The following is a 26,822-nucleotide window of genomic DNA, read 5'->3' on the forward strand; positions in this document are numbered from 1 at the left end:
TCACGTTCCAGCTGAGAAGAGGTATTGGTGAGTTATTTCTAATTTTCAGGACAGCTGAGCTGGTGTGGATTTCATGCTCATTATTCAGACATGACTTTTTCACTGACAACTGAAGAAAACCAAGGGCCATTCGGGCTGATCGGTCAGGCAAAGAACATCCCAGGTTGTCTGGGTTGCTTCCATTATCCAATAATGAGCCACTCTAGGCCCACTCATAACTAACCTCCCTGAATGTATCTTCACGAGTGAGCAAGGAGGTGTCTGGCTTCCTGCCTTAATATCTGAACAAATGACCAGTGAGGCGTGCCTCGGCCACAGCCACCTTCTCCTGGCCACTTCCAGTCTTCCCAGGCATTAGTCACTTGATAAATCTGCCATTGAATGGGTTTTAAATTATAGGCAAATCAACAGGGAAAACAAACAAGAGGATTTACGTGTTTTGCATTAAGATCTGGGCTCTGGCCTTGGACGCCAAGGAAGCTAGGAAGGAAAATGGCTTAAATTTCCAAAAACTGCTCACCCCAGCCAAAAGGCGCACTCATTATACAAGACATAAGCTGAGATGCCAGAAAAGGGCTCACAAAATTGAGTATAATCTTCATTTCTCTAAGTAATGGACCCAAGGAGAAATATTTTCTGCTCCAACTGGTGAGGCTAGGTCAAGTTAACGGAAAAAAAAAATCACTACAATAGTAATGAGAGTGAGTGGACTTGGTTCAGCCTAAGACTGCTGTATGGCCTTACATTTGCTTCTTATCTCTGGCTGTTTTCTTCATCTGTGAAACAAACAGGTCAGAAAAAGATCAGGTGGCTTACAAACCAGGGTGTTTCAGCAGTTCTGCAAACACTTGGTTTTGTTTTTTTAAAAGGATATTCAACCTCAAACACAATGGAGTTTAAAAAATGTAGATGGTGACACCAAAACCTGCATATCTGGATACCACCAGCACACCTAGCACTAAGATACTTAGGTTCTGGGGTTGGTTTGTTTTTCAGTCTTTGAAATGCAAAGTTTTCCCTGACATCTTTCTGAATTTATTCAGGTGTTTTGAAAATGGTTTTACTGATCAGGAAAGTATAACTCTGCATTGGTCTCTTTCTTTCTGTTTTTAAATTCAGGTTTGTACATATAAATGTAAGTATATTACTACAGCACACGTGCACTATAATAAGTATGCACAGCCATGGGTCAGGCTAGTCTGCTCTGTGCGGGCCTCTACTCTGGCAAAGTGGTCCATTGTTCAGTAACAAGCACGTGCGTGGGCAGAGTGACGCATGATTTCAGCATTTAATTTTATCCTTGGTGCTCTTTGACAGAGTGATGTTTATGATTAAAACTAATTCCAGCAATTCTTAACTGTTACTGATTCAACTGTAAAGTAAAAATTTCCTACAATTCATGTTTCAATCTTAGGGATTATTTTAATTGAATACAACCCTAGGATAACAAGGGAAACTTTTTTTCCAAAAACCGTTTCCATTTTTAACTACATATTTTGTAAAATGTGATTTTTGAGATTTTTCTATTAGTAAAATAAAACATAGAAAAATAATTGGATGCTGTGGCTAATATAAGACTCAACATTTAAAACCCCTAAATTCAACTGTGTATTCAAATTTTTGCAGAAAATATCTGCAAAATACATACCTGATAAAAGACTTGTACCCAGAACATAGAACTCTGTTAAAATGAAAATAAGAAAACAACCTCCCCTTTCCAAAATGGGTGAAAGATCTGAATGGACAGTTCATGACAAAAGATACATGGATAACATGTAAGCACATAAAAAGATGCTCAACATGATGAGTCATTAGGGAAATGCAAATTAAACCACAATGAGATACTACCATGTGCTTACTGGAAGGGAGGGAGGGAGGGAGAGGAAAACTGACTCATCCGACAATATCAAGGGCTGAGGCGGATATGGAGCAAATGGAACTCTCAGTTTGCAAAGGGGAACGTAAAATGGTACAGCTACTTTGGAAACCAGTTTGGCTGCTTCTTATAGAGTGAGATATACACTTTCCATATGAACCAACAATCTCACCCCTAAGTATTTGCCCAAGTGAAAGAAAAGCACACATTAAGAGGAAATCCACATGCAGATGTTTTTATAAGCTTCATTTTCAGTTGTCTGTGATGGTTAATTTTATGTGTCAACTTTACTGGGCCATGGTGTGCTCAGATATCTGGCTGACTCTTATTCTAGGTGTCTCTGGGAGGGTTTTCTAGATGAGATTAACAGCAGAATTGGTAGACTGGGTAAAGCAGATTGCTCTTCCTAATGCAGGTAGGCTTCATCCAATCAGTTGAAAACATGAGTAGAACAAAAAGGCTGACTCTCCTAGAGAGAAAAAAAAATCCCTTTTGCCCAAATGCCCCTGAACTGAGGCCCTGGCTTTTTCCTGCCCTGAGACTGGAACATCAACACTGGCTCTTCCTGGGTCTCAAGCCTGCCGACTCACCCTGCAGATCTTGACCTCCATATTGTGTGAGCCATTCCTTATAATAAATCTCCTTCTTTACATACATCCTATTAGTTCAACTTCCATAGAGAACATTGACTAACACACTGCCCCCAAATGAAGCCACTCAAATGTTCTTCAATTGGTCAGAGGATAAACAAACTGGGGTTCATGCACAAAGTGGGTTTCTAATCAGAAACAAGAAGGAATGGGTTACTGGTAGGTGCAACAATGAGTGACTCTCAGATGTACTACGTTGAGTGAGAGAAGCTGGACTCCAAAGGCTACATACTGTATGATTCATTTATATGACGTTCTGGGGAAGTCAAAGCTGAAGGGGCAGAAAAAGCATCAATGGTTGCCAGCGTCCTGAGTTCAGGAGAGGAGTTGTCTTCCAAAAGACACAGGAGCACTTTTTATGGTAATGGAAATGCTCTATTTCTCAGCTGTGGTTTGGTGATGTGACTGCAGGTGTTTGTCAGAACTCATTCACTAAAGAGTGATTTTTATTGTATGTAAAATTATACCTTAGCCAAAAAACAGAGCATCTGGAAGACTGACGTTATGTTAAATTACACACACACATTTATATAAATTTAAAACTGCAAAACAAACACATTATAAATAAAGTGTCACTTATCAGCTGGACTTCCAAGCAAGATTTTGTTGTAAAATCTTTTGAGAAAACACGTTACAACAGACAGTAAAGTGAAATGAGTCCCAAAACGTCCAAAGAGGTACTATGTCTTAGTGAGACACCAATGTCCAAATTCTCTAAGATAGAAGTTTAGCTTTTCTCACCAAAGCTATAGCATTTTCCCCTCTGTGACCCAATTTCCAGGGCTTTCCCTTCCCAGGTCAGGCCTGGGACGAGGTGAGTGGTAGTCATCTAAGATGGTCCTGCCATGGTCAGCAGCTTTCTAACCTTGCAGCTGTGTAAGGACACGGCCAGGGACAGAGTAAAGGACTAAGAGCTCACAGTGTTAGGCAGGATGCTACACTGCCTTGAACACTGTGATGTCTTGTTTCTGCCCCCTTTTCAGGGTCTACCTCCTGCCCCATTACTTACAAGGAGTCGATTTTCTCGTTGTAGTTAATTAATAAGCACTTCTAAGGAAACAAAGTTCTAAATTTTTTAGTTCTGCAAGGAAAAAGGACTTAATATCTTCTATTCCCTGGCCAATTTGAAGAGTTTTCTTTGTTAGTATTTTTATTAAGCCAGTCTCCAAAGCAAGGACCAGAGTACTTGGATTTTCAATTTCTTTTAAAGCAACAGATTGATAGTTCTTTTTTTTTCTTTAGTTACAGATATCACCTACCAAACCAGACAGTCTGTTCCATAGCACAGTGAGAACAGTTTCCTCTTATACTTACTGGGTCTCCAAGACACAGGAGGCCCACGATTCCATCAGCATTGTAGGTGGAAGATCCTCCTTCTGGTTCCTATTCCAGAAAATGAGGATGACACTGCCTGTCTTGCTTCCGAATCTATTTTTCATGGGAAGTGAAAGAAACTCAAAATAATGTGTTGAGAACAAATTAAGAAATACTCTAACTGAAAAGCACGGTAGAGTTTATACGATATTGGATAGAACTAACAGCAACTAGTTGGGCTTATAGCACATTGTCAATTGGAAACTACTAAACCAACCCATATGTACCCCATGAATAAGTTTATATGTACATTTAGATGGTGGCCTTAGAGAACAGGCTGTACATGATGTGGTTAAATAAAAGTCAACCTTTCTTCTAAATAAAATGCATTAAGTGGGATCCATACACCATGAGAATGTGCATTAAAATAAACGAGTATTGTATCAGACAACAAAAAGCTAGGATATCACGTATGTACAAGACATGTTGATGGTCATGTTAAGAGTTTTCTCAAGCAACTTTCTTTTTTCCTATTCATTGGCAGGTATCTCTTTCACCTTTTTACCCCTACCTGGAAAGTGTTCAAGTCCTCTTGCCTTCCCACATTTACCTAATCCCCCCAATAAAAATCAGAATGATTGCCTTAATTCTGCCCCCACCTCCTCAAGATAAATTCTCCCATTAAGTTTGCTGACAAACATTGCTCTAAAAGATCTGCAGCTGCCTACTGTCTCTGCATCTTCACCACACCCTTTGAGTAATTTCTCAAAAATCTAATGCTCACACTAATGGTTTCCTAAGTTACCTGGTTTGGTGGATTTGTCCTCATTCTCCTTTGTGAATTCTGCAGCTCAACTTAAAAATGGTCTCTCTTGCTTTCTCCGACAGTACAGTCCCCTGGTCCTCTTTCTACCTTGCAATTATTCTGCCTACTTTGCTACCTTCTCTCCCACTTCTGTCTTCAGAGTAAGTCAATTTTCAGATGATTCGATAAAGAAGATGTCATACATATATACAATGGGATACTACTCAGCCACAAAAAAGAATGAAATAATGCCATTTGCAGCAACATGGATGGACCTAGAGATTATCATACTAAGTGAAGTAAGTCAGATAGAGAAAGACAAATATCATGATACCACTTACATATGGAATCTAAAAAAATGACACAAATGAACTTACTTACAAAACAGAAACAGACTCACACACAGAAAACACACTTATGGTTACCAAAGGGGGAAGGCAGGGAGAGGGAATAAATTAGGAGTTTGGGATTAGCAGACACAAACTACTATATGCAGAATAGATAAACAACAAGGTCCTACTGCATAGCATAGGAAACTATATTCAATAGGTTGTAATATCCTATAATGAAAGAGTATGAAAAAGAATATATATAACTGAATCACTATACTGTACACCAGAAACTAACACATTATAAATCAAGTATATGTCAATTAAAAAATAAACAAATAAACAAGTAAATAAACAAGTCAATTTTATGAGGACTCACGTTTTTGTCTCTTTTGTTCACCAGTGCATGCCTAGACCCATGAATAGTGCCTGGCCTGTAGCACTGTGACAGTTGTTGAGAGAATGAATGAATGAAAGAATGAACAAATTTTTCAAGGATCCTTAACTGACTCTTAGAAGTCCCTAAAGCTACAGTGCCTGTGATGATTATGTTCAGTTAGCAAAAGGAGGTCAAGGGGCAAGAGCAAATGCTATTGAGTAGGACCGACCCAAAGCACTACATGTTTGATTAAAAACCCTCTGATTTGTATAATTACTGCTATTATCCCTCAGCAATGTCCTAGCAGACAAGGGCATAGCTGATGGAGAGCATATTCTTTCCAACAAACCTCATGAAATTCTAGCACTCGTAAGTCCAATGTTACAGTCCATCTCCGTTCAGATCTGGTAAGTTTTGTTCATTCGATGGACTTCCAGTATGAGATATCTTATAATACACACAGGGCCTAGATGAGAGCTGACAAATGAACTGACCCCAAATTAGTCAAAACAAGCATTCTACACCAAAGACATTTATAATCCAATCACTGCAAAAAGCCATACTTTGGTAACAATTTTTATAGTCCAAATACAATTCCATTTCAAAATCACTGAGGAACCCACAAACATGTTTTATACACATGTACCCAAGTGTTTTGAGTTATTTTCCAATCTTCCTTCACTGGGACAGACGACAAAATGATTGGAACAAGGTTGGTTCATGGGAACACTTTGATCAACAGAAAGAACCTCGACACAGCACCCCCTGAGAATGTGGGTGACCAGTTCATTCTTCATAATGGCTAGGCTTTTTGTGAGTTTCTTTATATAGCCGGCCCTCTGTATCTGCCCATGGACGTGGAGGGCTGAGTGTACTATGCCGTTTTACACAAGGAACCTGAGCATTCGTGGATTTGGGTATTCTCAGGGGGTCCTGGAACCAATTCCTCAGACACCAAGGAACGACTGACTACATGAGCAGTCAGGCTTACAGAACATCTCCAACTACAGATCTATCTAGGATGAGGCAGAGATTCCTGGAACTGCGCTTGCTTCATCTGGAATATTTGCTATTTAGGATGTAGGTGGGCGGACAGCGCACAAGTGATCAAGTCCATCCGTAGCACCTCAGTGCGTACTCTTGAAAACAGTGAGACCCAAAATAAGAGTCATTCTGAGTAACAAGAGAATTCTAAAACTCCACAAAGGAGGTTTCCTGACCACAGGGCATCAATACCCATCATTTTTAGAAAGTTTTGGCAAAGAATCACATTGATTTATTTGAGCTCACAAAGATCTGATGTAATATTTAAAAACAGATCTCTTCTTTGTGTAAACATGAATTAAGAAAAATGTAAATCTCCCATCTAGGTTTATTTTTTTAATATGGATTTTAATTATATATTTATAAATCTGGGGTGCTCAAAGCCTTAAACAGTTAAGATAATAAATGGAATTTGGCAGAACATTTGTTCTGATTACTAGATGTTTAATGATACTTGGAACATCAAGATGCATGTGAAATTACACTCAAGAATGATGCACACAGAATAACTTGGAAAGGATCGGATCTCATTTTGACTTGATTCTTTTCTCCTGGAATACAGACAAACCACATTCTTGTTTTCTTCCTGCATTCTCCCCCTTAGATTAAACTATATTACTTTTGATTGATATTCATCTCTATAATTTGGGCCTTCTGAAAGGATAATTGCTACAAGAATTACATTTTCAGGTTTTTTCCAGTAATTAGAAGCTTTAACTTTAAATCAGCATTCTTATTTCCTAACTGATCAAACATGGAACGTAAGTCATGAAACATTTTCAAAATAAATGTTTTAACTACTCTACTCTATGCAAAGTTTAAATGTCACTCCGAATTTAGTTTGACACGGGGTTCTAGACGGCTGTAATTTTTTTCTCTCCAACAATTTTTCTACTTTAAACATTACAGCTACACATAACACAAGTGTGAAAAGACAGGGGCACTATTATCTAAAAACTCTTAATTTCTACACAAGTCATTCCAAAGTTAATAACCAAATATGATGGTTAATGATGACACAGGGCCAGCTGTATACACTGGCTGCATCAGACCACGTGACTGCTGCCGTGTTTCATACTATCAGCATGCTGCTGCCTCATGGAATCCGTCCGCTACAAGAGATTACATATGCCAGTTTTGTGCCATGCAGCCTTCGTGAAGAAGTGAACTGGCTCAAGTATCCACGCCAGTCATCCATTCTAAATAATCACAAACTACTCACATTCTAAATATTTAGATTACTAGGAATCTCAGTGCTGGACCATCACCTTTCCACACACTGCACTTCAGAGCAGTAGAAGGCTTTCTGATTGCACGTCCTTGAACACAATATTAATACACATATGAAATGGATTAGAATGGTTGAGGTGTTTGAAAGAAAGGAATTCTGATTTTTATAGAGATTGACGTGAAAATCATTTTTCTTCGTCCAAATTGACTTTGTTAAACATACCCCAACCTCAACTGTAGCTGCCAAATGTGAAAGCAAATGCCTGTTTCCTTCTGAATCATTTCCTTTTTTGTATTTTTCTCTCCCATATGTTTCTCAGATTTTCATATCACCAAAGCACAGGTAAGATTAAAAGTGTAGAATTAAATCTAAACATGATGCACCTATAAGGAAAACACTTAACAGTCCAGTACTGAAAACTGGGGCTCATAAAGAAGGAAATATTTAACCTTGTTTCTGGGTGTGATTCATTTTAAAAGCTGATTTTTGGAGGTGCAAAGTCCTCTAGCAACACTCACAGTTTTCATTCACAATAATGCTGTTTTTAAATGTCCTTTGGTATGGGTGATACTTTGTTACAAGTTTAGGGGAGAAAAATGTAAAATCACTCCAAGAGGTATTTCTGACAGCTGGCAGCCTCTGTCTTATTATTATTATTATTATTATTATTATTATTATTATTATTATTATTATTATTGTAATTAGCTAGCAACTGAGCAAGATGTGAGTGATGCTGTAAGAGTTCAATGTTTGAATCTAGGTCATAATAAAACAGAGCCCACCTGCACACTGATCTATATCTTACAAATCTAGAAAATCTCACCTGAGAACTAGAAAATCACCTCTCAAGCTCCTATTTATAAACCCTAAATGTAATTCTTAATCTTGCAGAGACAAAGAATGAGGACAAGAGAAAACAAGTATCAGACAACCTCCTGACCTCAAAAAGCAACAACCTAAAAAGTTGAAACTGAATTAAATATTTGGAAGAGGTGGCCTTATTTTCCTCCAATTGATTTGTACATTCCTAAAAGAACCATGTTTAATTTCGTTCCTGTGTCTGAAGATTTTGGTTTTAAACAAGCTCTGTGAAACGGCAGATAACACATGCCCCATTCCACACCACTATGGAACACTCGATGGTTCTTCTGTCCATCTCTTACTTTGCAATTAACACTTCCTCTGCCTTCTACAGAGCAATCTCTGTATGGCTTAAGTGATGGAGCACTAGATTGGGAAAAAAGACCTGACTTCCAGTCCAGGTAGGTCTATTAGCTGACTTCATAGGCTTGGGCTCAATTATTGCTAACAAGCAGGAACCAGAAGGTGAATTTCAATGGGTGGTCAGCTTCCTTGGCTATAAGGAACCCTGTCCTGTTGGGAGCATGTCATCTCCCTTAAAGGGATTAAAGAAGAAAAGGCTGAGTATCATTAAGCTTGATTTGAAAATCAGCTCTTTCGCCTCATCTATAAAAGACAAAGGTTTACAAAGTATCAAAAATTCAAATGTATCCATGCTGCTTTCACTTACATTATTATAAATGGTCAATTACCATAACCTGTCTAGACATAAAACATCTGATAAATCTTCATTTTAGACAATAAGAGATAACTACTGTTCTCCCAGTAGAAAGTCATAAAACTTTCAAAACTATCTTAGAAAGTCCTTCTGGGAACACAGTTTTCCTACTGTACTTCTCCTATGTCTCTGAATTTGAAAAACTCTCCCTGCAAAATCCCCTTGGTTTAAACCTAGTTTCCACTGCAGAAAAAGAAAAAGAAAAAACCAACCAGTGGCTAATTTATGCATTAATGCATGTATTACTGTGAAGGCAGATTCATTTGTTTGCTATTTATTGAAGGTTTATGTCCATCTTGTGCTTCCCCACTGGGTGGGATGGAAGGAAGAGGCTACACCTCTGCTTTCATGATTATAATACGAGAAAGTCTGCTAATTGCCTAAGTCAGGGATAAAGAGCCTAACGTTTCAGAGGAGGGAGCCTTGGGAAGTCAGAGATGATTTTATGTATAACGGAGAATCCTCGCTGGGCCGCGAAGGATTGGTAAGATAGAGTGGTACACTGTGAGCAAGCCAAGCGAAAAGGAAAAAAACAGAATGATGGGAAAGTCCTGGGAAATAATAAAGGAGAAAACTAAAGTTTTAAGTTTGAATCTGATTCTAGAAAGTCTTAAACACCACGCTCAGGGCTTAAACTCAACTTGAAAGGCAGCAGTGAGCCATTAAAGGTATGTAAGAGAGAGGAACAACCTCTAAGCAATTTATAACATGGCTTGAACACAGGCAGGACACAATAAAGGCTTAAACCAGGAACACAGAGGTGGGATGCCAAGGCACGAGTGTATATAAGGGACCATGGAGCTAAAATGAGCATAATTTGGCCATCAAATGGATGCAGAAGCTGAGGGTGCAGGAGTTGCCAAAGATGCATCTGAGATCCCTTGTCTGGACTTTTAGAACAGTGGAACCTTAAATAATCAGGGCAGCCAAGAACAGAGCCCATTTTGTGTTGTGTTTATACTGTGTAGGGGGAGGTCAGAAGGGGACAAGAGGACCTTTTAATTCTGGGATGAAATACATTTTTGATGCTCCGGCTTTGGAAATTTTAAATGTGAAATAATAAAATCATTTCCTAGTCCAGGTTTTCCAGCACAAACTAGAACTTCCCTGAAGCCAGAAGTCAGGAAAACATTTGAATCCAAATAAATAGGTCTGTGAAGCCTTTAGAGATAAACCTGCAGCAATAAATGAAATCTCTAAAACACAAGACAGGAAGCCAGGTAACTGAAGGCCACCTCTTGGAGGGTCACGTGTGCGGCTGCTGCAGAGGCAGGGCTGCAGGAGCAGCAAAGATTTTTTTGAAGCTCACTGAGAGGAGGAAGAAAGGAAGAATTCAGTGCCTCAGGTGTGGAGGGAGGAGATGAAGGGTTTCAGTCGTGACACTCGAGAATCCAAGTCCATGGAGACCACCTGATGATCACTTCCTCTGTGGTATCAGCTGCTGCAGTACAGGTAACAGAAAGCAAGTGGCAGGAGAACCAGCCACACCAGACTCACATTTGAGAACTCTGCCAGCGACAGGACGGATGGAAGCTCAAACAAGCAGCAGTCAAGTGAAGGCGTTTTAAAGTAGAGAAGAGCCGCATGTGTTATTAGAAATGGGGGGATGGACCTACCCAAAATGGAACAATCAATGAGAGAAAAATGCAGAAAAAGTGTAGAGGATGACATCAAAGCGATCGGGTGGGAAAACATTAGGTGTCTCAGCTTCTTTTCCTATGCTCTGGGGCCAACATTTAAAAAATGAAGCAAAGAAACATATACACAGTACTATACATAAAATAGATAAACAACAAGGACCTACTATACAGCACAGGGATCTATATTCAATAGTTTGCAATGAGCTATAATGGAAAAAAATCTGAATATATATGCATATGCATAACAGAATTGCTTTGCTGTGTACCTGAAACAAACACTGAAAATTGATTACACTTCAATAAAAAATAAGAATTTTAAAAAATGAAACAAAGAATAGTCTAAAGACAAAGGTATCCACTCTCTATTTTCCTCCTATCTTAAAAGAAGTGTCCCCTTTTTTTTCCAGAGCTAATTCGACCTGATGGGTTCCTGATTCCACCCTCTTCCACATTCTCAGGAATATTTTCTTATCACTTTGCTCCTCTCCAGCCAGCTCTCCCCTTCACCTACTCAGGCCTCCTGTTGGAAAGGCAGGACTGCTTGGGCTGGTTTCCCATGTAATCGACGCCTAGTGTATATCTGTTCTTACCGCTGGAGAGTAACTCCGCAATTATTACCCTGTGTAATCTGAGCATCATGGTAGTGAGGGTGGGATCCCCATTTCATGGAGTGTCCAAAACCACAGTTGCACAAAGGATCAGGATGATGACTGAAGACCGGGTCTGACTCTCCAGCCCCATGTTCTTTCTCCTGTGGAGAGCCATCTCGAGACACTTGTCAAGATGCCGGCAGTAGACTCTGTTTCTGTCTAAACATTACAAAGTACCTGGCTTGCTGTCAGAGACCAAACTTTAAATGGCTGAAACAGCTTGATAGATTGTGTGAAAATTTTATGGTCCTTCCGTCAGACACCGTAATTTATTATCACATAATACACAGTCAGAAGAACCAAAAGAAACCATCCCACGAGGGCAAACAACGTGGAGGCAGTGGCCCTTTGACACTCTAAGGCCACAGGCATTATATGGATCCAATAAGAAGGCTGCTTCTACGAGCGAGAAAACAACCTCTTGATCTTGCAAAATGTTTTTGGACACCTAAAGGCTCTTTTATTACTGTGGCTGATTAAAATGAAAAGCTTAAACGACTAAAATGTTCTTTTTGATGAGTTTTTGCCATGAACTATGGACCTTATAGTCCAGTGGGATTCGAGCCCTTTGATCCTGGGCACTCACATAAATTCAGAGTCATAAAACAACATTGGATTTGATTTTACTAGTGCGGCTGGTGTTGCCAGATTTGTAATGCAATCTTGTTTTCTCCCCTCCTCATTTTTAGGCCCATCCACCATTGTTTTATAGCAAAAGGAAAGGAGTTTCCATTTGTTTTTGGCAATCAAGCCTCAAGGTTAAGCCACAACTCTACAATGTTGAAATTTCACAGAAAAAAAACTAAATGATACTCTATTATATCCATCAACATTGGAATCCGTGTTATTTGATGTGCTGAAAATATAAAAAATAACTCTTTTCTGCATGAAAATAATTGCAGATTTTCACTACTTAAGAGGTTCAGAAGATGATGTGGTTAAAAACTATATGTATGAAGTAGGAAAAATATGGTCAGCTTCAGCATTCATAAATTTCCAGCAGGACTAACTGAAAATTAATTTTAAAAAAATCAAATGACCCTCCAGGTTATTTATGAATGAGTAGAAGACCATATCTTAGTTTTCAAATTTCATTTACCTAAAAAAAAAAAACAAAAAAACAAAAAACAGTATCTGTGGGAAAAGCAAAGGAAATAGTGGAAATAGTCAACATTTGTTGAACAAAAAGACAAGAAATACAGTATATATAAAAATAGATTTTTAAAAAAGTTTCTTCTGTGTAGCACAGGGAACTAGTTTCAATATCTTGTAATAACCTTTAGTGAAAAAGAATTTGAAAACAAATATATATATGTATGCACATGACTGGGACATTGTGCTGTGCATCAGAAGTTGACATGTTGTAACTGAATGTACTTCAATTAAAAAAAAGACAGGTCATAAATATAATTTAGACGTTTTATTCACTTCCTTTCCTTATCTTCTAATAATTTGCCTTTGTATGTATCTGTACCATAATAATATTCCTGTAACTTCTACTTCTAGAAGCAAAAATTCTACTATGAAAGGTCTATGAGGGGACAAAAATGCAAATAACTTTACGAAGACTTGTATTACAGAGGCCAAAATGAGTAACAGTGGGGCAGTGTTACTTATTTTTTTAATGGAGCCAAATATCAGTTTTGGTTCACTGAGGAAGAACCATGGTACATTTAGCCTGTCCAATAGACCAGGAAATACTATTTCAAGTTGGATAAACAATTTTCAGCGATTTTTTTTTTCATGGATCCTCTGAAGGCTGGGAAATTGCTCACCAAGATTATTCTGTAAGTGATATGGGGCCCAAGAGTCATGAGAGGGCTCAACAATCCTAACTTAAAAGCAGTTACCATAAAAGATACAGGTCGCTATCCTTTGGCCAATGCCTCAAGATACATCCAGCTGTGGTCTTTCATTCCCTCCCTGAGGTCCTAATGAGCATTTCAGGGTACAGTCCATCCAGAGGAATGTAATTCCAGCACTCACACACCTCTTTGCCTTTTGGTGCTAATATACTAGATTAAGCCATAAGAAATTACTGTTTTACAAGTCAAAATAGGTCAAATATCAACAACTTCACACGGTGCAACTTATAAACCCCATTCAAATTTGACAACAAAATTGCATTATTCTATGTTTTCTCAATTAATACGTTAAATGATGTGCATTATATCTATTTGCAGCAGACAGGGGCCAGGCCATATGTAGTATTAATAAACACAACTATATTATATGGCTACCCACAACAGCTTCCAGAGTCTGTATAAGAAACTGTCACCTATCTGTAGAGAGAATAAATTGTCCTGGTGACATGTGGATACTTAGTTATGACGAGAGAAGGGTATGCAGACGCCAAGAAGGGGCTTTCTCATTTCACCCTCAAAAGGGTAGTACATTGTCAGTAACTTTTTCCTCCCTATTCATTCATTCATTCAAAAAATATTTATTATGTACTTACTACATTCAAGTAGTGGCCTGGGTACCCAAGAAAAAAATCAAGCTGCACAAACAGAGAAGCAAGAATAGCAGTTTCAGCAGTTCCAGTTTTAGCAGAAGCAACCATCAGCACTGGTGGGAAGTCAGTGCTCCTTATCAGCGAGTGTGAATTCTCCCGCCCACACCCCTACCTTCATCACAGCCACCATCTCCTCCTGCCTGCAGGATGGCAATGCTTCCCAACTGACCTGCCCACTTCCACTCTGGTTCCCCTACTGCTTACACCCTACAGCAGAAGCCAGTGTCATTTGAAAACACAAACCTATTCATGTCACACATGCCTCTGCTCAGTCGGTAGATTCTCACTGTTCTGAGGATGAAGCTGGAAAACCTTAAGAAGACCAACAAGGCCCTTCCGGAATCTGGCCCCTTGCCCTCCTCCACAGCAGTGTTTTCCACACTGTGGGCCATGATCCATTAGTAGGGTAACAAATCAATTTATGCTTTATCAACAGCATTTTTTTTAATAAGAGAGTTGAATACAGCAGAAAACATCTCATGAAATAATTCCTGCTTAACAGAACTCTTATTTCACACACACACACATGCATAAACATGCAAGGTGGGTTTTGATGTAAAATGCATTTCTTATTCCAGGATGCAGTTTAAAAAGTTTGAAAAGTACAACTCCAGAGCTTCATCCCCAGACTCCCTCCTATTTGTCACTCACTGTCCTCTGGTTGCACTGGCCTCACCACAGTCCTTCAAACCAACCATGCTCCTCTTCATCCTTCAGGTCTCTAGTTAATATCACTTCCTCAAAGTATCCTCCCCTGGCCCCTCAAATCCAAATTATAGCCTGTCACAGCACCTCGTACTGTGTTCTTCTTCACAGCACTCATCATGCTAATTGATTATTTTATCAATACCCGATTCTGACAGGACCACAAGGGATCACGTCTGCTCTGTTCCCTCCAGCATCTAGCACAGCACCTGATACCCAGCAGCCACACAGTATATAGTGAATGAACGAATGACAGAGAGACCTCTAATTTCCTTTTGATGGCTCCATTCTTAGAGGAAACACAGATGATCAATGTCATAAGACATTGTTTTGGGTGCCTCTTTGTCTTTTGTCATATAGAATGTGCATGTGTATTAATGGCAATAAACACATCACATATTGCTTTGTAATACACTAAGCATTATGCCTATGAGTATAGGACTATGCATACACATTTGTGCATGCTGTGAAATCAACGAAGAGCGATTTTATTTTCATGTGTCTAATGGAAAGCTCTAAACCGGAAAGCTCCTCCAGTCATCAACAGAAAACCAATTCACTTGGAGCTTTAAGAGAAAAAGGGTCAAGCTGACCTCCAGTGGTGAGACTGGGGAATGGCTTCTAAAATAACTGTAATCCACTGATTACCAAGCACACACATCCACATATCTATGCAATATCCTCCTCAATACTTTAAGTGTATTATATCTATTTGCAACAGAGAGGGGTCCCTGCATACGGACTGGTGAAAGAAAATAAGCAGAACTGTATTACAGAGACACCTACAGCAGCTTCCAGAGACAGTAAGAGAAACTGCCACTCAGCTAAGGCAATCAGAACATCGGAGACTGGAGAGTTCTTAGCTGAAATCTACGATCTGAATCTGGCAAATGCCATTAAAAGGAGATAATTTAAAGATGCTAACACTCAGGCAGTCTTCCCCTTCATTAGTCTCTGGGTCGTATTAGGAGAGTTTCAGCTGCCTGTTAGTTAACCTTTGTGGTATAAATTCTGTCCTTTTAACAGTAAATCCTCTGAGAACAGAATGCATGTGGGGATTAAATAAAATAATCCAGGGTATGTGCTAAGTAGAGTGTCTGACATACAGTAATACTGCAATAAATGTCAGCTGGTATGCTTATTAAATGATGTTCTATCTCTAGCACATCTCATATTTGACAGGGGCTCAATTAGTATTTGTTATTAAAAAAATGTAACAAGCAGAGTTTTTATATATATATATATATATATACACATATAGTTATATATATATAATTATATATATAATTGTATTTTAGGAAGTTTATAGCAAAAACAATTTTGAAATATAACATCTTCCAGCACAGATCTGGGGGGACCTAAATCTTGGGGTGCTTTCACCTATTCAGAGGTTTCTTTTATAAAATAATGGCAGCAGCAATATTCTCCTTGATAGGCTGTCATGGAAATGACAGTATCACATTTATATCACAAAAATATTAAAAGCAATGCTCTTTGGAACATTAGGTATGATGTTAATCACAGAATGTTTTTCTTTTATTCAGGCACATGATTTATTTTGAAAGAACTTTACTGCCAAAAAATACACATCAACAGCCACTGACTTAAACGAAACATGCTGCTCCTCAGAATAAATACAACAGTTATTCATCGGTCATGGACCACATGCCACTGTCCCTCTAGTCCCATACTTAACTATCTCACCAGCTGAATCAGCATCCTTTCAACCAAGTTATAACATCATCACAACTACAGTTCCAGGTGAGAAACAGAAGCTCAGAAAGGTTTGGATAGTTTGTTCAAGACTACACATCTGGTTGGTAGTGGAGACAGGACCCAACCCAAGAAGTGTGCACATCTGTGTTCCTATGGACTGTCCTGCCTAGGGTTGTGTTACGTTTCATCCAACAAAAGGTTAGTTGACTTCATTACGTAGGTTCATTCCTCAGCCCTTTCTGCTGCTAAGGTCCATCATTCCCAAGGACCGATATTCCACCCGAGGACAGATCAAAGGCAAGAACCAGCCCAGAGGCAAGGTCATGTCACAACTGCTCTCTAGGCAAGGGCCTTCAAGGTAGAAAAACCACCATAGGCAGCTCGGTGTCTAGAGGTTACAAGTGCCCTTTCATAGAGTTGGTGTAATAACTCATTTAATCCTCATATTAAAAGACTGGAACATGCTCAATAAATATCATCTATTATTACTGTTATCCCTTCATGAAAATCCATTGCAGGGAGATGGTCAAAGCACGTGCACACAGACACATGATAAATTCACACTCTGGATCCCAAAGCCCGCAAGAGGCTGGACTTGTTAGAAGAGGCACAGGTCCCACTTACGACACGTGGGCACACCCTACAAACTGGTGACAGCAGAGGAATAGCCACATCGCCCCCTGTGCTTAAGGAACCAGTGACACTGGTGCTCTGCTGGGGAAGATCAGGTCTGAGAAGAGCTGAGGAACTCCTCTGTCCAAACTGCAGAAATCAGCCAAGTAAGTAGCCGGCAAGACACAGTGAAGTTTTGCCACCGTATTTTCTTACTTAATTTGTGGTCTCAGAAGTTGATTTCTCTGAGACTCAGGTTGCAGATCTCTAAGATAAATACAGACAAACATCAAGATGATGGGGCCTAACACTAGAGGCTCTTCCTCAGACTGGGCTCAGGACGAGCTGGGGGAACGGAAGTCGCGGAGGGCACCCTCTCCCTGATCCTTTCTTCTGCACTCTAGCAGGGAGAGCAGCTCGTCATTTCTGAAGCCCGGGAAACAGGAGGCCCCTGTTGCTATCTTTCTCTTTCTAAACACACAGAGATGTCTCCATTTTTTTGTTTGTTTTACTACATAAAGAACTTGTATAGGATAAAAATAAGGGATGCTCTGCAGAGGTCTTTGCCACAGGATGAGGGGGAGAGGGAAAATGAAAAGTTAGAAGGCTATTCGACTAGAAAAAAGTGGACCAAATCAGCTGACAAGTTGACAGTGGAAACAGAGCAGACTTAGAAACGAGACAGAAACCTGGTTAGTAAACCCCGCCTTCGCACCAGCCAGCTATGAAAACTCAGGAGAGCACTTAACTTCTGAGCCAAAATTGATTACAAATTATGTATGTAAAGCACTGAGCACAGTGCCCAGCAGTCTGTATTTCATATTCAATCATTATGGTCGTAACCATCTCCAATTCAGTCAGAAGGCAAAGGGTACTCAGCATTTAAATTCTGAAAATCAAACAAAATTTCTCCCCATTCCTCCCTTAAAATGTAATACAACACCAACCATTTTCTTTTTTTTTTTTTTTTTGCACCAAGAGCTGTCTCTCATTCATCCTCCTAATGCTGCTGCCTGCTCTACTCCATCCATAGTCCTTTTTGAGAAGGACAGAAGGAGTAAAGAAAGGGAAGGAGGAAGGAAGGAAAAAGGAAAAGAAATGGGAAAGTCCACAAAGGTCTAAAAGCTCCAGGAACTTTGGCTTGGTACTCATGAAACCGTGGAGAAAATGGATGAGGACATTCTGACTCAGCCTGTCGTCTCAGTGCTCACCAGGGGTTGCCCATGTGGATGTCCACAGGGTCAGGCAACCAACATCAACACACGAAGGACCCCAGATGTAAGACAACAGGAAATGCAGGGAAGCCTTGTGGCAAATGAGAGCATACGTTCTCAGACAAATTTATTCAAAGATGACTTATTAAAGGACACTATGATGACCAAACAAACTTCTTTGGACTGTGTTTGATGGCTTTATACATTTAGGAACTCCTGACGCCACCTCCAATGCAGCTTTCTTCTGAAATACGGTGAGTCGTGAAGGAATTCTGAGCCATGTCCAGTCCGATCACTCAGCAACTATTCACCATATTTCAGTTAGTTTCCCAGCACTGCTGCAGGTGATGTGGGATGAGGGGACCCTCTAAGGCTTTTGGACTGTGTAGAGGCAGACACACAGGCCCGCTCTCCCCAGGACATAAGTTAACTGAACTTTAGAAGGAAACCTAGACCACCTAGTGTCATACTCTGTAACTAGAGAACCCTCCACGCAGCATTACTGAGCAAGGCAGGGCAAGTCTGGAGACAAGGACGCCCTCTCCACAGGCTCTAACATACCCTGCTTCCTCCTATCCCAACGAGAATCAAAAAACAAAGGCCAACCTTAAAAAAGTCACTTGTTCCAACATCAGCCTGTCGCCTAAAGTCAGAAACTATTGAAAAAAAGAATATACACAAAATGTTATGATAACTCACAGAGAAAAAAATGTGACAATGAGTGTGTATATGTCCATGAATAACTGAAAAATTGTGCTGAACACTGGAATTTGACACAACATGGTAAAATGATTATAAATCAATAAAAAATGTTAAAAAAAAAAAAAGAATAACCATCTTGGTCCCCATGAGTGACTCATGTTCAGAGTTTGAGGTTCAGCAGGAACAGAGACCGATATTTAATATCTTGTAGTAACCTATAATGAAAAAGAATATATGTGTGTGTGTGTGTGTGTGTGTGTGTGTGTGTGTGTGTATCTGAATCACTATGCTGCACACCAGAGACTAATGCAACATTATAAATTCACTATACTTCAATTTAAAAAAAAAGACTCAGCGGGGACTTCTGGAGCTGATGGCGCCTGAAGGAGGCACACAAAGCCAGCATCAGCCTCAACGATACAAGTGAGCAAAGCGCACACCTTTCATTCTACAATCAGCATTCCTCTATCCACAAGCAGCTTGATACAGTAACGGAGTTCTCTGGGGCAAGACAGCATTTTGAAGGCTGAGACGAAGGACGCCTGGGCTAAGTCAACTAGGGAATTAATTGCTTTGTGTTTTCCATCAAAGTTCAATTCCAAGTGTATCTGTGAGCTTCCAGATAGCCAGTGGCCTAAGCAGCATCTCAACACCAGCAAACCAACAAATCTACCAAACTCCTAACTCTGTACTATATATACACAATGAAACAATAAAGTGTTTCCCAACATTTTAAGTTTTGTCTTCTTTTCTGGCATCTCAGTAACGAAATATCAGCACGTAGGGGAATTCCATGAGGGTGTAATGAAATCATCATATTTCATATTTGTGAAAGTTTTGTTTATCAATCTACAAATTACTCCCTTTCCCTCACAGCATTCTCCAGGAATGTAATAGATTTAAATGTATTGTGTTGATAACAAGGAACATAACAGATGGGAAAGACTCCGGAGGTATGTGTCTTTATAAACTGAGCAGTTATCAGCTCAAGTGTCGCTTGGACTCAATTTTGTTTCAACAGCAATTATTAGAAATGGACCAGTTGGGTGGGCTGGAGAAAGAAAAGTCAGGAAGTCTACAAGTTTGTCTTAGTAGGGGCCAACATACCATTGGTTCTCTGGGAGGCAAGGAGGTGCAATGTAAGTTAATTTCTAGTCTGGCCCCCGTCCCTGGATCACTTCACAGCGGGAGTTACCATATTAGAAATGTGTCTGCATTGCACAAGGAGCAGAGGCCTGCCAGAGGCCATCGCTCAGTCAAGTTTCCCCTCGGAGAAGGACTGCACATGTGATGAATGGGGTAAGTGGAAGAGGTTCCCGTAAAGGAAATGTCACTGTTGGCCAGTTCTTTTTCTTCTAACCCACAACCCAGAGGACATTCATTAAAAACAGATAAAACAATGTGTCATTTCCATGGCACCTACTTCCAAACGGCTGAGAGTGCTGGTCAAAAATAATACTCTTAAATTATCCAGAGCTCCTCAAAAGTCCGACAAGGAGCATGCATTTTCTTTCGACTTTCAAAATTGAAGAAGTAGAGAGCCAAAGAAGTCCTACCCATCCCTCGTGCTTCCCTCCCATCAGAAAGAAGAACTGGGCCTCCTAGAGAAGCTGCATTCACCATTCTAAGAACTGCGCCCCTCCACTAAGTCAGGCACCCTGAAAAGGACAAGAAGGCTGGAGTGCAGTGTTACTGAACACCTGAACCCAGTGTCCCACAGAGGCGAGCAGAACGGAGAAGAGACCCCCTGGTTAGAAAGGGGAACCTCTGGAAGAAACTAAAAGGAAAAGGGGGCAGGGGTGTAGGTAACAAGGATTTAGAGATTCTGAGTTAGATAACCCTAAGGCTGAAAGGACAATGCGGTAGATAAATAGAAACAAAAAAAGTATGGTGAGGCCAATAATAAAATTCAAGGTGCTCTTAGTATATTGCCTAGTCCTTCATTTTATACATTAGGAAACTGAGTTCAAAAAATTGCCTCAAGTTCACACTGTCCACTGTCCCCAAAGTAAGATCACAATCTAGACTTTCCGTTTCTAGATTCAATGTTCTTTCCAACACTGTTGCATTGATTAACAGAAAGAGCATCAGCTTCAAAGTGAGACAGACCTAGGTGGATTCAAACTCAGGTTCCGCCACTTACTAGTCTAGAACTTCTGACAATTCACAGTCTCTGAGAGCCTCATGTTTAATTATCTGTAAAATGGGGACGAATCTATTACTTTGCTTATATTTCTACATTTGCTTTTTATAATATCAAATGCATGGAACAAAAGTCAGCACACAGTAGGGACTTAATTACATTTAGGTGCTACTGTTTTTCAATCATAGGTTGTTGTATAAGAAGTATTTGTGCATCACCTATGTGCCAAGCACTTTGCTAGGTACTTTCAAAGACAGAGAAAAAAGAAAAATCATTGCTCCCTCCAGGTGCCTACAATCAGATTAATAAGCAGGACCCTGGTATCATGAAAAGGGTAATGAAACCACTCAAAGAATATAACTCAAACTCAGAAAGTGGATATACATTGAGATAAGATTATATAAATCAACAGAGAGCAGTATTCAAGGGGAGAGGGTATAGCTCAGTGGAAGAGTGCACGTTTAGCATGCACAGGGTCCTGGGTTCAGTCCCCAGTCCCTCCATTAAAAAATAAATAAAAATAAATAAACCTAATTATCTCCCTCAAAAAAGAAAATCAACCAACAAACAAAAAAACCTTTAAAAATAAAATAAAATAAAAAACAGAGAGCAGTATTCAGAAACATTGGTTACTAGGAAGAAAAAAGAATTACGTGAGAAGCAAGCTACACATCCTTCCCTCCGTCCCCTCTGTTCTCTCTTCATGGTAAAGCTCTAACAGGGGGGCAAGATATTGCTCAAACTTATTTGACCATGAAATATTTTTTTTTCAAGAAGCGTGTTTCAGAGGCTCACTCTTCCACCGTGTGAGCTTCTGGAAAGCCTGGATTAGACCCTCTGATACAGAGCACAGAGGCAGAAGAACAGCTAGAAGACCATGAAAAAGTCACCCTCAAAGACTACAAGTCAAGGTGCCAAGGAAATCCTCAATCAAAAGCTCGAGGACCACTCTAAGCACAAGTTGCTTAACTCCAAGGAGACTTGTGCAGGGAAAAAGGACTAAGAAATAGTATTTACTGAGCATGGGTTTGTAATCCAGTATACATCATATTGAACAACCCTAGAAGGGAGCCGTCATCAAAATGATTTCTTAAATTATCTTTTTTTAATTGAACTGTAGTTGATGTGCAATATTTTATAAGTGTCAGGTGTATAACACAATGATTCACAAATTTTTAAAAGTTGTACTCCATTTATAGCTATTATAAAATATTGGCTATATTCCCTATTATGTACTGTATATCCTTGTAGCTTATTTATTTTATACATAGTAGTTTATATCTCTTAATCCCCTACCTCTATCTTGCCCCTTCCTCCTCCCTCTCCCCACTGGTAACCACTAGTTTATTCTCTCTGTGAATCTGTTTCATTTCATTATATTCACTAGCTTGTCTTATTTTTTAGATTCCACATATGAGTGGTATCATACAGTATTTATCTTCTTCTATCTGACTTACTTCACTTAGCATAATACCCTCCAAGTCCATCCAAGCTGTTGCAAATGGCCAAATTTCATTTCTTTTTATAGGTGAGTAATATTCCATTGTATATAAACAGGTGCAGACCCTAGACTCTCCAACACATCAACAGGTACAAAGCTAAGACAGACACTGTTGTCTATAAATATCACTCTTCTTATCCATTCATCTGTTGATGGACACTTAGGTTGCTTCCATATCTTGGTGATTCTAAATAATGCTGCTATGAACACTGAGGTGCACGTATCTTTTCAAATTAGTGTTTTCCTTTTTTTTTTTTTTTAAGATATATACCCAGGAGTGCAAGGGCTGGGTCACATGGTAGTTCTATTTTTAATTTCTTGAGAAACCTCCATACTGCTTCCCACAGTGGTTGCACCAATTTACATCCCCACCAACAGCGCATGAGGGTTCCCTTCTCTCCACATCCTCATCAACATTCGTTATTTGTGCATCAATATGATGGTTATTGTGCACATGCTGAAACTGAGAAAATGAAGCTCCAGAAAAGTTGATTCCTAACATCATAGTGCAAGAAGCTGAACTGAATTCTGACTCAAAAACCTGAGTTCTTTCATATTCTCATCATGCATCAGATAATACCACACCTGATTCTCTGACTATAAGACAAAGATCAACCACGTAGATAAAGATTTTTATACAAGAGCTGTGAAGGTGATTTTTAAACCTTGTTCCTAGGCAAACCCAAAGAAATAACTTTTACTTATACTGTAGGGGAATTAGTTTTATCACGTGCCTTAAAAGGGCAGGTCTGAACTATGTTCCTACCCAATATCCATGAACTCGGTGAGCAAGTTCAGAGGCAAGTATTTCTCAAATAAGTGAGAACCAGTACTTTTTTCAAAAATAAAGTAGAAAATAAACGTCAGTAGTGTCGAATTATTCAAAACTGAGAAATGAAATAGATGATGAATGTTATGAAGTGATCATATACTCTCAAGGTATAGTTTGCCAAATAAAGGGCACACCTGGACAACATTTAAGCATTTTGCTGGTTACATTATAAATGACATGAAATAGCAAAGTCACAGAAAACGTTGGACTGGCCACCACTCTCCTACTGGAGCTCTGAGTAGAAAAGTCAGCCAAGTGCTTTCACTGAGTAGAAGGTATATAAATTAATGGAATTTGGAACTGGATTTACTTAAGTCATTAATAAAATTTTGCTTTTGAACTATAGGAGGATCATGTATCTAAGTTGCTGCACGTTTTGAAAAGTTGGTCCAGGACCAAGCCCTTTCTATCTAGTGCAGCCCTCTCCCGAGGTGCACTACAGAGCACGCATGAGACTGAAACTCCAGACTCCCCACTTACAAGCCTTGGGATTCTGGGCTAAAAGTTTCAGCCTCCAATTAGATCATTCAAGGTGGTAAGGATTCCATGTCGCAGGTAGGGGAACTGAACAGTTTAAATGACATCCCTACAATCTGTGGTCAAAAACAGAACAGCAAGCTGAGTTTAGGTTCTCTGTCGAATCATGCCGCTTCTTTCAACTCTTTGAAAACGGTCTCAAAAAAACTAAATCTGACGCATATACATTCTTGTATATGGTGACAGAGTGAATCCCTTTCCCTGCGTACTCGAAGCATGAAATCTTTTTTATTCTAGAAAGGCATTTTGAAGAAGTTCTGAAACGTCTGACTTCTCCGTGACCTGTAAGTGGAGAAAGAAAATCTAACAGGCAGTGAAGGCTGCCAGTGGAAACCCATACAAAGAAATGAGCAAGGAAATCACAGCTCACCCATTACCTTCCACCAGTCCTGTGACAAGAGATGTGACTTTGAGGAACAAAACGGGTAGAGATGACATTCAGTGAGTGCCCGCAGGTATAGCCAAGCTGGGTTATTGTTTCATGAACTGTGTCTGTTCTGACTGGTGGGTGTTGCTAACCCATCTGATTATTTCCTGTCTCCCAGAGAACAGGGGTTAACTAAGGCATAAAGGAGCCAGGCAGGGGAAATGGAGTGGGGACAGTGACAACCTGGAGAGCACGTGTCCTGGTTGAAGTGACATCTGCTACGTAATCTCAGCAGGGTAAAGTCATACATGTAAATAAGCCCACTATTGCCAGAGTTTCCAATTTTTTTTAGAAGCAGCTAGAAATTTCTCCATATTTTAAACTATTTACTCCTAATTCAATCTTTAGAATGCTGTCTGCCAACAAAACACTTTTCGAGGTCAGATGGGGAATAAAAGTTGCCAGTTTCCCATTGCGAGCTGTCAGTCTGTGCCTGCGGGACAAGCTCTCCACCTCAGCGGACAATACAGACTGGTGCACTGCCCCACCCTGGTGGCAGCAGCATGCCACGACCACAGGGTTTCAGCAATTAGGTATCAATCATAAATATGGGATAAATTTTTTATTAGCTTACTAACAGCATTAAAAGAACATAATCATTTCAGAGATAAAGAAAACTTAAGGTATAATCTGGAGACGTTTTTAATCTTTACTATTGCCAGTTACACCTTGGTCTAACCTTTGTTTTAAATGAAGATCATGATCGAAATATACATTTTTCCCTTCCATTTACTCCTCTCTTTCCCCTTTTCAACCTGTTCCCAGTTAGAGATGTGAGATTATAGGACTTTGTGGACATGAAAATGCATGAAATAATGTATGTAATATGCCTAGAAAAATGTCCAGCACAAAGTAAGAACCCCAAGATTCTAAGCCTGTGGTTGCTGTGAATATTATTTAGCTGTCAAAGTGCTCACAGGGCTGGTCTATACCTCGGTGAAGGTAGCTGTTAACCCTTCCAGCTGAGCTGTGACAGAAAACTCCTGCTCACAGAATCACTCCTGCGCCACCCTCTTTAGCAAGCAATCTGCTTCTTAAATTAATCCCCACTTCGGCTTCTCTGAGACAGCTGAGAATCTTCTGCACACCAGAACAAAGACAAAAAGTGAGGTCTCTCTAGAGCATTTTGCAACAAAGGAGATAAGGGCCTACACCTCCCTTTGTCCCCGAGGAGACAGAGGTACTTTTCCACTTTTTCGCTTCTTTGTGAAATGGACTCATTCTTTTTTCCAAACTACTTAACACAAGCTGGATAGGAGTGGCCTGAATTCATTTCCCATACGACTTACTTAGTGATCTGTTTGCTACCAGCAATGGCTTCATATATAATCCAATACACAGCCCCGGTTATTTTCTTAAAGTTTTTAAAAGTACATTATCACTTCATGGAAAGAATGTTTGATCCACAAACTCACTGACTTAGCAAGTCATGAGTTAGCACAATACAACTACCACGTTTGATTCGGATTTCACTCACGTGCTCTCCTGAGATATGGGGTCAGCCCCAGCCACCAGTCAAGTAGAATCAGTGCCTGATTCAATATTTACTTATTTGAAATCAAGACTCTGAAACTTCCTGTTACAGGCACTGCCAGCGAACACCAAACAGAAGGGAATGACAATTAGTGGGACAAAGGAAATGATCCCTCAGACTTTCCAGGCTTCACGAGGGAGATCAAGTCGGCAACTTTCAAGCACTCCCTGGGGATGTGGGATGGCTGGCGCAGCAGAACTCTTTCTCCTACTAGGACTACTTCCTAAGTGCCTTAAGCTGCTCGACATCACACTGCAGGGATGTGCTAAGCGACGGGCAGATATGAACGCGTGACTGGGAGTATGCCAAACAAAACAACTTGTACTGGAAACAATTTCTCAAAGACTTCTTATAAAAAGTAAAGCCTAAATACCCTGTATTCTTTCCTGCTTTCCAAATAAAACCATCATTTTCTCAAACATTTTTCTGGTATTTTTTTTAAAAAAAGGAATCGAATTTTATTAAAAATGGAGTGCAAGGCTTTCATTCCCAGAATAAACTCAAGGTCCAGGGGCAAGTACAAGGTACAGATGCTGTCTAAGCAGATATGCCAACACGACTGGAATATTTACTTCAGCACATGAGAAAACTGAGCATCAGTCTTAAACAACTAGTTCAGCAGAATCAAAGAGATATACCTGCAGGTTTTCGATTTCTTCTTTGTGCTCCCTCTTCAGCTGTAAAATAGCAGCATGGTATTCTGTAAGATCACAAAAGAAGTCAATTACAAAGAAGCACAAAATGAAGCACAAGATTCAATTGAGTATCTCCAAGATTCCAGGGGCCTCCTACAAGTCAACTGAGTTAAATAAATACCATGGTTTAGCATCCACCTGACGAGAGATGGTGAAAACTGGAGAATAATAGAACAAGTAGCTCAGGATAGA

At 39.8% G+C, this 26,822-nt stretch overlaps 1 protein-coding gene across 4 annotated transcripts in view; it reads right to left on the minus strand.

The window, feature by feature from the left end:
* FMN1 (formin 1) overlaps positions 1 to 26,822 on the minus strand; it is a 397,658-nt gene that overhangs the window by 201,581 nt on the left and 169,255 nt on the right. For 3 of the 4 annotated variants that reach the window (XM_032481561.1, XM_032481564.1, XM_032481562.1), the window contains one exon: positions 26,574 to 26,635. The exons of the other annotated variant lie outside the window; for it this stretch is intronic. In XM_032481561.1, the coding sequence (XP_032337452.1) occupies positions 26,574 to 26,635 (62 nt within the window). The remainder of the gene's footprint in view (positions 1 to 26,573; positions 26,636 to 26,822) is intronic. 4 annotated transcript variants of the gene reach the window in all.

Source organism: Camelus ferus, chromosome 6 (genome assembly GCF_009834535.1).
Source record: "Camelus ferus isolate YT-003-E chromosome 6, BCGSAC_Cfer_1.0, whole genome shotgun sequence".
NCBI classification, from domain to species: Eukaryota; Metazoa; Chordata; class Mammalia; order Artiodactyla; family Camelidae; genus Camelus; species Camelus ferus.